The 15,756-nt window shown below is 40.1% G+C and overlaps 1 protein-coding gene across 4 annotated transcripts in view; it reads right to left on the bottom strand.

The window, feature by feature from the left end:
* The window catches only part of gria2b (glutamate receptor, ionotropic, AMPA 2b), an 84,131-nt gene extending 73,196 nt beyond the window's left edge, over positions 1 to 10,935 (bottom strand). For all 4 annotated transcript variants that reach the window (XM_050042469.1, XM_050042470.1, XM_050042471.1 and 1 more), the window contains exons 1-2: positions 10,573 to 10,935; positions 10,288 to 10,428 (exon numbers count right to left, since the gene is read on the bottom strand). In XM_050042469.1, the coding sequence (XP_049898426.1) occupies positions 10,288 to 10,428; positions 10,573 to 10,657 (226 nt within the window). In that variant the 5' untranslated portion in view covers positions 10,658 to 10,935. The remainder of the gene's footprint in view (positions 1 to 10,287; positions 10,429 to 10,572) is intronic.
* Between the last annotated feature and the right edge of the window lie 4,821 nt (positions 10,936 to 15,756).

The raw sequence follows: 15,756 nt of genomic DNA, 5'->3' as shown, positions 1-15,756 counted from the left end.
GCATACTGTAACACTATGAATGAATGAATGAATGAACCCAAATCCTAGTAACTGAAGTCAGTTTTCTGTGCTGCATGCTTGCTCAGCTAAAGGACGAGACCCTCCATCTGGCATTGAAGACCTGGCTTAGGTGACCCCTGCATCAATTCTGCCACGTGCACTGAATTTTAACCTGCTGCTGTTGGTGGTGTTTTAGTGGCTGTGTTTCTTTCTGATTATACAGGGGATGAATAATAACTGGATCCTCATGTGCATATATACTAAATGCCAAAAAACAACAGCCAGAGGGAGAATATTTGATGAAAATGAACGAGAATTCATTCATAAAATAATTTTAAATTCCACTTATTAGCTTTTTTTTTACATTGACTCACTTTAGGTTCCATATTTATGTTGTGTGATGACAGCTGAGTTTACTATATAAACTATTTTTACTTATGAAGACTGTCAGATACCGCTGAAAGCTCTGGGAAATAGTGATGGGCAATAATGAACAAATGAATCTTTTTGAACGACTCTTTTTAGTGTCTTGTATGTACCTGATCAGTCTGCCAAACATCTGGACGCTTATGAATCTGTAAAGTGTCGAAACATACTGCAGCAATGGCACTGAATGAACAATGAAGGACCGATTAAAGTTGAGGCCAACAGTGCATTCATGTGATCCTCAAATGGTCATTCTTCCGACCTCGGTGTGTTCATGAGCTTTAAGTTGGAAACAACATGGATGCTATCAAGAACATGTATTGTATTCTATTGCTCAGAGCATTTAAGCATTTAAACAACACACTGAGCCATGAAATATGATCGGGAACTCATTTTTCCAACACCACATGAATGCAACACAAGGAGGTAACTGGGGCATCTGCTAATTGCCCCTCAAAGCATCACAATTGTTTGCTCAATGACATTTCTGTAACATTCCACTGAGCCTAGCCTACCTACATAGAGTGGAATGCTGAATCAATGCATTAAAATGTTTTTATCTTTATTGATGTAAACTTACACACAATGACTGGCAGTGCGTTGAAGTGAAGTTTCGTGGCGCAGGCAGCAACAGCTGTTGAACGTGCATGTACTATAATGGTGTCACAGAGAAACTGACACCATATTTTGCAAAAAGTTTTATGACTCAAAAGGTATGGTACATTTAGACTGCTTTCAGATCTAGAGTTGTCTTGCTTTGGTCCGAATCAAGGACTCATTTTGTTACAAAGCTGTACAATTGCCTAGAGTTGGTTTGTGTTCTCATGGCAGCATTTACAAGCGGACCGGATCAAATGCCTTGTGTGAGAAAGCTGCTCTTGATTGGTCAGAATTTCCATGTAGGAAAAATCCAGGAAGTGAACAAAACGTTGAAGAAGAGTACACTTGCAAGATAAATGTGACACTTTCTAATGTCACAATGGAGGGACAACTACGCAGGTTGATTTTAGCGCTGCTCATCGTGGACTATATTGCTGTCATTGTTCATTTTAGTCAAACCATACAGTTTGAAAACGAGGCGCGGCTCCAACTAGAAAACAATGTTTTGATGCATTGGATGTGCTGAATGTGCATATTAAGGCAGTACAGGAGGAGGTGCACATTAATAATCCTCCAGGACTGTAACATGCTCATGTTTAACCCAAACAATGTGTCATGTGACTGCAGCTGATTCAGATCCAGGTCGGAACATGTTCTCACCACAAATGAACCGCACCAGAGTTGGTTTGTAACCGGACCGAGACCACCTCTTCAAGAAGATCTTGGTCTGGTTGTTTTGGTACACACCCAATTGTGATTGCTGTGTTCACACCTGCCCAAATGAACCACACTTAGGGGGCAAACAAACTTGAGTTTGAGTGAACCGAACCAAACAGGGCAGGTGTGAAATCATTCTTAAATAGGGCTGCAGAGTATTAATCGATGACTAATCGACTATTAAAATAATCGCTGACTATTTTAGTAGTCGACTAATCGGTTTGAGTCATTTTTCATGGAAAAGTATTATAAAAGTACTATATCGGCAGCTTTACACACTCTCCCATGACGGTGTACTAAAACCCTTTGGGATGAATATGAAACAAGACAATAGATGACATAATTTTGGGGTTTGGGAGAGACAGAGCGACACTTTTCAACATTTTAACACATTTTTCGATAAAATGATTAGTCGAGTAATCGAAGAAATAATCGACAGATTAGTCGACAATGAAAATAATCGTTAGTTGCAGCCCTACTCTTAAATCCATCAACTTGAAGGAACCGACACAATCTGCCTATCACTACTGTAAAACACAAGTAAATGGACCTTTACATAAGCTTATTTAGTCAAATAGTACATTTAGTATGTATATGTACAGTGTATTTTATGTAAAACCAAAATGTAAAAGTAATCTCAGTTTTGGTGAGTTTTGTGCATTTCTGCCATGAAACGCATTTTAAAGTGATCCATCAAACCCTGGTGACTCTCCCAAAGCCAGGAGGAAAACAAACATGAGCCACCAGTCAGATTCTGTCAAGTTTAGCTCTGTCTCGACAGTCTGTCTACTAAATAAATCATGATTTTAAGGTCTTATTCTGGCTCCAACATGCAGTCTGTGTGTCTCACTGCGAACTTTGAGATGCACAAGCCACTGTCGCTGGAGGACAAACACATTTGCTTCCTGCTTAGCTGAGGGCAAACTGCTTTTGAGCCACCTTCCTCGGAGGCACTGTGCAAAGTAAGTCATTGGATTTAAGACAGGAGGGGACTTCCAGCTGAGAGCCTTTGAATCAGGCTGTAACTGATGCTATCTCAGTCCTGTGTTTTTTGAGGACAGAGTGATAAGGGCTTGGTTGGGGGCTGTATTCAGGGCAAGCAAAGATCCACAGAGGGTTCTTTAGCCTCATTTTTTGACCGGCCAGCTCCCAGGCCTATTTAATATTTCACAGCTTCCTCTGAAATGGAGGAGAATGCACTTAATTAAGTGTGAACAATAAATTGGCTATAACCAATGCTCTGCTGCGCGTATATGGTCGGTTTGAGCTTTTGATCATTCAGCAAGGTCCCTGAAAGCATGCATCCCTGAGATGCTATGTGCATGTAGATGCATGAAATTACAGTATGACGTGATTCGACCATGACAAACTAGAACTTTGAAGTGTTAAATCGCTGGCCAGCTGTCAGTGACCTCAAACTGCTCTGCTGCTCTCAGAGGAGGGAGAGAGGTTTGCTTTGAAAGAGGCGAGAATCTGAAATAAAAGCATAGGAGCATGCTATAGCAGAATGTAAAGTTGAATTTGGCAGGCAAACGCAGACACACACACACACACAAATGCAAAAAGCCTGGTGCACAGGGTAATATAAACATTTTTCACTATTAAAGGAAAGGTCCGTTCCTGCTGTAGATAACTGCTAATTTTGTGATGTTTGTCAGATTCCCTATCAGTGATCCTGTGTTGCAGTTATGAAGGTGTTTTTCCAATTAGAAAAAGGCGTGGGGATGATGCTGTGACATGTGCCTTTGTCGTTCACTAACACAAAAATTGTCAGAAAAGGTGTCAAATTTTGCACTGCTGGTGGCAAAAGAGAAAGCTGTAGCTGCGCTGCATTTTGGAGGCTCATAATAGGATGTTCATGCAATATTTTGACTTCAGAGAGGTTCCCAACCATTTATGCTCACGACCCGTTAATACAAAGTAATGTCTACTTGTGACCCCTCATTAAAGGGTGTGCAGTTCAGTCCTGGAGTGACTTTCCTTTGGTTTCATTTGAATACTTTGAGCAGTAATGTGAGGCCAGTATCTCACTAGAAAAATGCAAAGATTAGATAAAAGACTAAAGAACAAGCATCACTTTGAGTAGCAGAATGTCTTTTACTTAGTTTTAGCCCTGATGATTATCTCACAACCCCTTAGATTTATCTTGTGACCCTTTGTGGGGTCAAACCCCCCGAAACTAAATCCTACTGTTCTCTGTTCATTGTTCACACAGCTGAAATATTTAATCCCATATAAGGGACACTTGCAAAACACAAATGTAACAAAAGAATGGTCAAAATCAAAGCAGCAGAGGCCTTAAAACACTCAATTTTACATTCCCCATGATGCAACCAACCATTTCGAATGTTATCAGCTCATTAAATGGCTGTTATCAGTTGTTATCATTACCATTAAAATGCTTCAGATGGGGCAAAATGCACCTACCAGTAGGCCAGAAGGTGCATATCAATGGTGTGAAAGGTTAGGTTGCCGTTTCACTTTCATGAGGATTTGGCACCAGATCTACTTGGTAAGGTTCAGGAAAAGATGGTAGTTTGGATAAAACAAATGAGAACCTGACATAAGTTAAATATGTTACATCAATGTTGACTTTTGGGTTCACATGGGACACAAACAGCAGTCTCTCAGATAAACGTCCTATGTCTTTTTGACCCATCCATCCACTCAGGCCTCCTTCCTACGCAGACTTTGTTGCTCTTTATATTACATCACCCAACTTCCTCCTTTACCCCATCATAATTACTTCGGCCGCTAGAGGTTGCCTCCTAACCATAAACCTAAATGTAGAAGGTAGAATAGAGCCATACTAACATATGTTTAATAGGTTGATGACAGCCTTCTGAACCTGTCATGGATGCATAAAGAGAACTGGCTACAGCTTTTGAAGTGGGACCCCACTGATTCCTATGCAAGTTGCTAAGTGATGCATAAGGCCAAAAAAGATCCACATCCGAGTATAAAATTACCCAGATCTTACGCATCGTTAGACCTACAGAGCAAGCACACTACAGACTCTCGTGAACCCAGCTGCTAACTTCTGCTGTCTAAGCAGCTAACTTCTGGTTTAACTCTCCACCAACTTGAATTTGGATAGAACTAATCATGAGCCTCTTCTAGACTTCTTAAACTATGGCAGACCAAGTGGATCAGATCCTGATGCTCAAAAAATGTATCCACTTATTTACACACATCTCTTTCACAATTCAAGTCTATTGAAAAAAGCTTTTCACATCAGCAGGGACTATATTCAACTTATCTTGCATTGTAACATGCATTATGACAACTTAATAAGGTTTATGTTTGTTTAAAAATGAAGTGGAGGAGCCTACAAGTGTTTTGTTTAGTTTGTCTCAGAGGCTGCAGAGGGACTCCGCGAGAGATCAAATTTCATTGGGGGCGGGGAAAAGTGCGAGGGAGTCAGCAGTCATTCAGTTTGTTGCCCTAACCTAAGATACTGGATTACTACTGTACTATACAGTATATACTATACTGTACTATTACTACTGTTATTACTGGTTTATCCACCGTCTTTGCCCTAACGTCTTGGTGGCCTTCTGCTTCTTCTTCTTCTCATGTAACCTTGTGTGTATTGGTGGTTAATACACCATTACCGCCACCTAGTGGATTGGAAGCACATTACACCTACAATGGGCTTTTATTGGGAAAAATAGCTCAAATGCGACCCCCAGTGGTAAAATTAGGTATATAATTCGATATATCAGTTCGGTTAGATATTTGGCTTTAAATCAAACCGGCTGGAAAATTTTCAAACCCGGCACAAGCCTACCTGGAACCTACTAGTAGGTGTAGCAGACCCCTTCTGACTCATGCTTATGAGGCTGATAAACAACGATAACGCCCATTTAATTGAGTGATGACATTTGAAGCAGGTGATGCAACTTGTAGCCACCACTATCAATGAAAAAAGCCGCCAAGAAGCTGAGTTGGTTCTTAACTGTGACTTGCTCAAATAAATCCATACCGACTGAAATAAATAACTGAGATAACTAAAGCAAAACGAGATGAAACTCAAGATTACGTAATGTGACTAGGTCAACAAACATACTGAAGCCAAAAGCTTGCCCTCTTTGTCTAGACGCCGCCACACTAGTAAAAGAACAGGTACAATAATGTGAAACCACACCCCTGTGCCAATCACAACTACCGGATGGTAGTGAAAGTGGCCAAAAGAACGTGTGCAGCCTAAACAAATAATATGCAACAGAGGGTAAATACATATTCTGGCTCCTACACAACTCTTTAGCATCTTCCAGTGGATCTTTGCTGACTGATAAATGCCAACATCTTTCAAACTTCAGTTCATACTGCAAGCTTTCTGTTAAAATATGGAGTTCAATGCCAAATGTCAGATAACCCTGATGACATCATCAACGGTTACTTTACCAACCAATTGTTTTCATAGGCTGAATTGGACTCCTTATGTTGAGTAAATATACTTTCATGTGTAAACTGGTGGAGCGCCCACATGATTTTGAATGCAGCTGTGCAGGAAATATCACAGTATGAGCCATAATGTCTCCATTGGCAGGTTGTCCACAGAAAAAATAAGTAACACTTTCTAACAAGGGCATTTGTTTTGTATCTAATGCTTTATTAATGGTTAAAACATTTTTTGATGCATTATAAATCACAACCTGGCAACCCAAAAGTTGCTGTTCATAATACATTGTGGCTAAACTAGAAAGCACGACTCTACTGTAAGTTAGAGCTTACAAATCCTTTTTTAAAGTATTTTAAAGATGAAAAATACAACACAGTAATATGGCCCCAGAAATCCAACATCCACCATAAATATCTATTATTTTTAACAGCGGTGTTGTGTTTTAGGGTGCATTAGTCATTTAACCACACAGGGTCTGGGAGGTGATTCTATTCTCGGAAGTTCGAACGAGAATCTTTTCAATTTATTGCTCTGGGTGGACAGCACACCAATATAACTGCACACACATCCTGTACATGCACACACACAGTCAGAATGACTCCCTGGTCTTGGCAGCAGATGCAGGCCTGTCCAGATGAACTGTTATTGATGGAGGAATGCATCATCCTCCCTCCCACTGTCTCTGACACACTGCATTGATGAAGTATGCTGCTGCACAGGCCAAGTACAAGCAGAGTGTGATACGACTGTGGGGCACAGATCCATATGTTCTGAGTCTTTTTTCATAATCTTAAATAATGTCTTTACTGTGTTATATTGGATCGGAGAGAAAATACAAAACTAATTACTAGTTCATGAAGCCAAAAAATATACAGTTAATTAAATTATGGTAAAAGTCAGCAAGTATCTGATTAAAAAAATGTGTAAATGAGTTTTCTGTGCCAACTTTTGGTGCTTAAAACTTTTCAATACTTTGTGCTACAGACAGTTTGGTTCAGACTGAAAAATACTGAGACTTGGTGCACAGCCTCGGATCAGACCTGGTACAAATATCTGCTCCTTTCCTATTTAAACAATGAACAATGTGAGAGCAAACCTGCCACTCAGCTCCTGTAGTGCACCTCAGTAAAACCACATTTAGTTTCACATTTTCCCTCATGCTTCCTTCCTCATTAAAGACAAATGTGCTTTTGTTGGATCCAAAGTGAAAGCTCACACCTGACACACAGCCACACTGAGCAACAGCTCCGAAGTAATGGAGTGTGTGAGGAGCTCCACAGAAATCTTACAAGGACCTGTACTTATAATGTTTTAGCTTTCAATATGTCAGCTTCAATATTTCTCCTTTTATTCTCCGCTGCGTGCTGCCTTGCAAAGTACATTTTAACAAAAGGCAAAGTGGTGGTGTTAATGCACTATAATTACACACGGAGGTGGATTGTGAGGCAGACTGCCATCTACCGGCTTAAAAGCAAACCCCTCACCACCACCTCACCTCCTCACCCCAGCTACCCTCACCCCTCCTACTTCAAACTCCCACTCAAGTAATATTCGAGGAGGATACAGTCCATGCACACACATTTTGGAGAAAGCAAAGCATGTGCACACTTTCAGCCGAGGGACAAAAACATCCCTCAGACTATTAGCAGCCTTTTCAACATTTATTGTGACAGTCATTCACTCATCACGAATCTACATCTAGCTATTCACTTGTTCTTTCTCTAAACCCACTCATTCCCCATTCAGGGTCACTGGGAGCTGTGTGATTGTTTGGGTAATTTGCCGTTTAAATGCTACCCCGACAATAACCAAACTGTGTTGCTGAAGTGAGCTGGCCTTGCAGTTTGTCACCCCACCAGTCTGAAATATCACAAGTGTCAGGTGCTTAGCATAAACCATCATGCAGCAGCTTCAGTTAATTACGTGCACACTAAATACTCTAAATGATAGCTCAAAGCATTTACAGGGGTTGTTGTACGGTGATTTCACTAAAACTCTGACTTTACATGATTCGATTAAGTTCATTCCCAGAAGCATATGTGGAGGCCAGCTGTCAGAAATTAAGAATAGGGTAATAAAAATGACTTTTCTGGTGGTTATTTGTGTTTTTAAGAACTGTTTATTTTATGTTTTGTCATCAGGTTCACTCCCTGATCTCTCTGGAGAATGTGCAGAATTGAAGTGGTTGCTTTTTAATGTACCTGTTTTTAACAGATCTGTTGAAAACTGCATTCTCCTTCTTTGCAACTTGGACATGGAACAATCTTAAAAAAGATTTAAAATTGATTAATTTAAAGGCATCACAAATAATGTGGTGACGTGTTTGTGTTTGACTTGTTGTTTTTTTTTATTGTGGATTTTTGCATTATATGTTGTCTTTGTTGCATTTTAAATATGTTTGGATAGGCTGTTACCTCAGCCAGGTCTCCCTTGTGAAAGATTTTCAGTCTCAGTGGGACTTCCTGGTTGAAAAAAGGTTTAATAAATGAAAAAATATTTTAAAAAAAAAATACTTGAAGAAATCAGACTGAGGTAATTGATCACATGCCAGCATAATTTGAAAAACTGACTTAACACCACAACTTAAGTAGACCAATCAGGTTGGGATCACTTCAATGTGGCCATAATTGATTGAGACAACCAAGTTAGATGTTTGCTAATCTAGTTATAATGAAAATATTGATTATGTAACACCACAGAGAGGTAGAAGAAACAAACTGGGGGGGAATCACACACAGGTCTATTCAAGATGTGCACCTTTAAATATGTGCAATCCATTTAAAACAAGTCAACAATAAATACATGCTGATACAATTGTTGGATGCAGATTGCTGCCAACAATAAATAAGAAAACGATATTTCCAGAGTCCCACAACAAATATTTAGGTCTCAGTTCCTATTTCCCAGAGGGTGTACAATGTTTCTGGTAGAGAGGAAAGTGATATTTGTATGTTTCACATCGACATGGCTCTCGCTGTGATCCGTCGGAAGCAACGAGCCTCTCCAAGCAGGAAGCTTTTATATGGTAATGAAATCGATTGGACCGATGCGCGCACCAATCAGAAGCGTTTGATTTATGTTTAAGGGACTGTTGAGAGGAGTAGTCGCTTGGCAACCGCCTAATGAAATGTGCGAGCTGTGGCTATTAAAAATAGCGACCTCAGAACCTATTTGCTGCTTTTCAAAGAAAACAGTCTTGGTTCTTGTGATGAGAGAAAAGGCGTGATGAGAAGTGAAAACTCTCCGCTGTCTGCTGGAATAAAACGGTGTAGCTATAGGCGAAGTGATGGAGTTGGATGTGAGGCTTTAGAGTCGTGATTTAGGTTTTATTATCCCCGTGCGTTTTATCCAGGGGGCTGTCAATCATTAAGGGCCTTGGGTGTTAATTCAGCGCACACTATTAATCCTCAATATACGTTAAAGCGTCGCTCAGGCACTCCGTGCGTAAATCTGTGTATGTGTGATGTCTTATAGGAGCCAACAATGGATGAACGCTGCTTCTTGAGCCGAGAAAAGACGTGACATCGGAACACACAGCAAAAAAATGTCCATCTCAGCAAGTCTAATCTCGTTTATTTTCTCGAAACATGAAAGAAAAATCCAATCAGTGAGACAGATTGGATCTATTTGTCTCAAGTGCCGGTTTTCCTTTTTCGTGGAATAAAGAAGATAGAAAGTCAGATCGGTAAACTGGTAGCCTATAGAAATACCATTTGATTCAAGAAACAGGTTGATGAATCACTCCACTCGTCTCTGCGCTCACTTTAGTAAAAATCATTGCGTTTAAAAGGCTGTTGGATACAAAAAAGAAAAAGCAGGATCGATATTTTTGCAGCGTTGCCTTGTTTGATCTCTGAATCTGAAGGAATGAAAATGGGATGGATGTGACTGACTGTTACTGTGGAAACCAACTTTCCCCCTGCCTACACGATGCTCGCTCACCAAGCTCAAAGCCTTGATATGTTTGCTGACAGAATATTAAAACATCTCAAATGATTCCCATCTCTATAGATACATTTAACCAAACTGCACCTCACCAAAACGCACAATACAGGTATGAACATTTTATGGATAGCAAACACTTGCAAGAAAGATTCATTCATTTTAAAAAGAAAGGGGAAAATATTTTTGTCACTTACAGCAGTTGGTTACAGCAAAACTGTTCGCCACTTCCAGATTGTCAATGTGGGGCGTCAATCTGAATTCCGAGGTGCCAAACTGAACCATTCCTATCCGAAATGCGCTGTACTCTTGATCCGCGCCCCTTGGAAAGAGTCCCCCTGAAACCGAGATACAAACATCAGCTAGACTTCCACAATGTTCTCTGGTAAGACACATTCTCCAAGCACATTTTCTCAGCATTTTACGCACAAATTCGCCCTTTTATCCAAGTGGTTTCTATCTTTGAACTAATGGATACCTACCAATCTGAACACTGGGCGAGCCTCCAAGCGCGCATCCCCATAAAACCAGCAGAACTGAAACGGATAAATTCACTATCTTTTCCATGTCCACAGTTTAGGTGTCCACATCCACCGGTGGAGTCTGATATTCCTCGATGTCTCCGGAGATGTTAGATCCGACACATATTGGACACCTTCAGCCTTTGGGGAGAAAATTTTAAAATCAGCAGCAAAGGAGCGTTTCTTTTTTTGTGCAGGTGGCACGTTGTGAAAGGACACCAGCAGTGAAGGAATGGTCGCCTGCAATGTAGGTCTGCTGTCTCTTCTTCCGCTCCTCCTCGTCGCTCCCCTCCTGCCGACAGCTGATACCTCCTCTAAACGCACAGGGACACTGCGCGTCTCCGCTCGGCGCGCAGGAGATCCTTTTAGCATCACACCCACAAGTGAGGAATGTTAATGAGAAGGCGGACAGAGACGGAAAGAGCCGAGCGGAAACCACTTAGTGACAAGAGCGCACACTACACCTCCAGCTACAATGGGAATTAAACCTCTAGTCTTCATGACAAACTTTAATTACCAGCATAAGGGCTTGAAAACCTGGAACATTGTTGATATAATACATCCTGGGGATGATACTGACTTTATGAAGTGCAGGCAGAACATTTCAACCTTCCACATAGAGTCCCAGTTTTTCAACAGGTCAGTCTGAATTTATGGAAAAGGCTTTCCAGCCAAACACCAAGAACCTCAAGTGGACTGACTTAACTTGACATCTTCCTCTCCAAGGTTAAATGAACCTTCCTTCCTTACTAACAGATTGTAGTCAGTGGCCCCCCAGAAATGTTTCACAGGGGAGGCCAGATGGGGCCACCGGAAATCTAGGAGTGGCACAACAAACCCAAAAGCTGAATTTCATAAATACTACTATACTGATCCAGTTGAAAATTATGTCAATATGGAGACTAACGCCTTGTTTCCACTTACCTATGTGTACGGAGACGAGGCAACCGGAAGTCTTTGCATTCCTATGGGAATCTCCATGATATCCGATTTGCTTGCGAAACTCCTACCGCTCCGTAATATCTCAGTCCACAATTTGCTGCGAGTATGCTCAAAAAAATTGAACTTTTGTGGTTGATTTTGGGTTTGACAGTGTGCTAGCTTAGCTAACAGGCTGCTAACTGGCTAACAAGCTATTTTTCTTCAATTCAGCTGCCTGCGTTGATTGTCAAGTGAGTTGTTCAGTGTGAATCTGAGTAATGTTATTCTGCTAAAATATGGTTATACATTATATAAAGTCAGATTGTCATTATGACTCGTTCAGCCGTTCATATGTCTTTTTATTTAAATATTTCACAAACCATGCCAAGTACATGCAGGTCCTGTTTCTGTCCCGGTAATGTTCCAATTAGCCTCTCCTGCATGGCTACAGGTAGTTTCTATCAGGTCTCTATCTATCTGTAAAGAAATAAACTTCCTTGCGTTGGACACTAGAGGCATCATCCATATATTTACAGATCTATGGACACCAGTCACATAGGTAAGTGGAAACAAGGGGTTTTAGGGTATTGTAAACTGATATTCTTTGGTTTCTTATTTTACAGTTTCTAATTATCTGATGTGACCAATAGGTCTATCGGTACAGTTAACATTTTGAGTTAGTGTGTTATGTTACAGGTTATGCAATTTGTTGTTCTTCAGTTACGCTGGTTGTCCTTTTCCTTCAAAAGACAAATATACAGCTTTAATTTGAAGGAGGTCATTGATTGTAAGGAACAAAATGTTTACTCTGAACAAGCCTTCTGATGTTTGAGGGAAGATTCATGGGTACCCATAGAACCCATTTTTATTCAAATATCTGAGGATGAGAGTTCAAGAGACCCCTTTAAACAAGGTCATGTCACTTGCTCCCTTGACAAAATCTAGCCTAAGTTTGATGCCACCTTCCCAACAAGCCATACCAACATGTTTGGTAGGCTACCACAGGATGCTTTAGGTTGTCTAGTTTTAGTGTTTGACAGTAACGTGTCATAAGCAAAACATTACAATAACAATATTACTTTTCCCAGTAATGAGTAGTGTAACTAAATTTCAGTAATAATATTAGCCTACAGTTACTCCAAAACCAAACAACTCGTAGCCTATACTTTTGTTGTCAGTGTTGGGGTGATAAAAAAAAAAGAAATACGAGTTGTTTGGTAGATACCGTGACCTTCACTGCCTCAAAAAATCAGTGCTCCATCTCTTAAAGCCAGTAAATTCTGCCTCCAATTATTTTCACCAAAGAGAGCCAGCAAATGTATGAAGATTGCCATGGACCCCCTGCCCCCTCCCGCCCCCTCCTGGGGGAGCTACTAATTGTAATCCCCTAAATCAATCATCAATAAACAGCAGAAAATAAACAGATTAATCATTTTCAACCAGCTTTGTACCATGATGATGTATGTGTAAATTAACTGTGGTAAACTTCCATCTATCTTACCAGTGCCCATGCAGATTTTCTTTGGCTTTAGCAAGTAAGTGCTCTGCTCTCGAGCTGTTGCTCTACTACGGATTGTATTTCCGCATTTTCGTATGCCCGCCATTTTAGACACAAAGAGTAAAAAAGTAGAGAGAGAAACCCCACACACTTCTCTTCCTCTCTCTCTCAACGACTAAACCATATAATAAGGCAGTGCTGATAAAACTTAAACCAATATTCTGTTAGTGCATTAAATATTTCTCGCCTCAAACGTCTTCAGAAACACATTTAATGCATTGTTTGGCTGTAATATGTCAGTTTGTGAACCGGAAGTGGGCGCCATTCTATTTCCTGTATTGTAAAAAGAAAGGCTAAAAAACTGAGATGAAACGGTAAAACTAAGCATTCCTATTAAAATATGAACCAACATTCTGTTACTGTGTTGCCTATCTCAACTCAGAAACATATTTTAGCTTACCGTTTAACTGTAAATCGAGATTGTTTGTTTCCAGTCCGCCGCCATATTGTGTTCTGTAGATAAACGACCAATCTTAATACGTGGTGCAATGCATTCTGGTAGTTGTAGGTTTCCTTCCTCTAGAGCAAAAACTAAAGCCGCAGTCCTTCTCCTCTGTTTTTATGAAAAGGCCTTCTTTTCAGCCGTGAAATATTTTAAATAATATAATATTTTTTAAAGAAACATCGTAGCACATCTTCTACTGTGTCTGTTGGTTTGTAACACTTGGACTGCATCTACATCTACATCTAATTATTATTTTAAGCATCAATAAATCAGTGGTTCTTTTCTAAATTAATCGTCCTTCTGCTTTTAACCTTTGTGAATTTAATTATAAAATGTTTGTCTTTGTATTTCATATTTGTATTTTTAGATTTTTTACGTGTGTGAATGAAATGGCTATGTGTGCTTCTGTTTACATGCTCACCTTGAATTTCCCCTTTAGGGAGGAATAAAGTACTTTGATTTTCATTCAAGTGAAATTTAGCTTATAAAATGTCCAAAAATACTGGAAAGGAGGGCCCAAGGTTATGAATTCAAGCTGCTTGATACACCTTGAACAGAATGATAAAAGCTGTAAATGGAGGAAGTGGAACCAGAGATTCTGCACGTTTATCAAAATTTATTTTCTGTCCATCAACTAATTGATTTATAGTTTCAGCTGTGAAGTTCATAATGAGTGAGCAGGCTGATAAAGGTCGCTCAAGATCACTTCACCCTTGCAGGGATCAGATTTTTGACCCTTAAACTATCCTGTATACCATGAAACAGTAGCAGCAGGAGTGTATCAGACACATAAAAACATGCCTCCTACATCTGTATCTGAAATTTTAAGATTGAAGATAAGTCCAAAAGGATCATTTCCATAGTAACAGTGAAGACTGACTTTAATCTTAATTCGTCTGGAACACGTAATCCTTTCTCCGTTAATAGTTTCTGAATGCACAATAGAATATTGATATTCCCAACCTTAAGAACTGTTTTGTTTAATTGACAAAATGTCAGACAGGCAGCAAAAATATATTAAATAGACAATCTGAATTGAGACCTTCAGATGTTTTTCGGTCACTTGAAAAACAAGTCTCCTCTAAACCTCGTTAAAGGCCAACATTTCATACTGAGAAAACTCATCAAGTGCATCAGCTGGAGGCCATCACTCATGCCCTGCAGGAATACCCATCAAATGAATCTCCTCTTTAACTTTGATCTAGCGCTTATTTCCCCCCTCTGCATACAAATCCAATGCAAATCTGTGGCTGGCTGTAACTGCTATTTTGAACAGGGTTAAATGGAGGAGAGGCTGCTGCCTCACAGCTAACAGGAAACAAATGGCATTCCTGTCCCCTTGTTTTATGATATGCATATCTCAGCCTGCACGGACAGATGTATATTAATCACTGGAGAGTGTGAGATAGCAGTATGGGACCAAACTAATGAGGCGGGGAGAGAGTGGGAGCTCAGGGTGGTGGCAGTTAGAAGCAACAGTGTGTGTCAGATTTCAGCACCACGGACAGCACATCACATGTAACACTGGCCCCTTTGCAAAGAGTCATTTAGCTCCATGAGTACACAAAGGGGAGGGAATTTAAAGGAACACTTTAGTTTATTATAACATCAGCCCTATTTACTTGATGTTGGCCATCATTTTTTGGATATAACATTATATGGTCAACAAGGTAAGTACTGAAATCAGGGAACACAGCGACAACTGACAACAAAATACAATCAGATCAGTTTCAAACAGTTTAATTTTATTATATAAACTGTATTTGGAAATACACATGAATAAAAAGAGAGCACCTGACTCCCAAATCATTTCTTAGTAATGTTCAAGATGTTTCCATGGATGACCCTTCGCTAAGTCCTGCCCCTGGACGCAGACTAGCCAATCATAACGTAGTATCGGGGCGGCTCAGACACAGCTGTGCTCCATTGACTCTAACGCAGTTGTTTCAGATTTCCTTCATTTTCAGGCTGGTTTTGTGGATTTGGAGCTAAATGTTGTGCCTGGGGCACGTCGTGTATTAATGATACTCGTTACCTGGAGAGGTTAGAAAAAGATATACATTTCTTCCCTGTTCCAAAACCAAAATCAAACCCTGAAAAGTGTAGGGTTAGCTAGCTAGCTACTGAAGATATAGCCTACTGAATGTATACACATGCTGCTTTTGTTTTTTAATGATTATAACAGTGAAACAAAGACGGACCCTGCTGTACAGGAACCAGT

The sequence above is a fragment of the Epinephelus moara genome, chromosome 4, assembly GCF_006386435.1.
Source record: "Epinephelus moara isolate mb chromosome 4, YSFRI_EMoa_1.0, whole genome shotgun sequence".
NCBI lineage: Eukaryota > Metazoa > Chordata > Actinopteri > Perciformes > Serranidae > Epinephelus > Epinephelus moara.
This window is presented reverse-complemented; position numbering and strand designations above follow the sequence as displayed.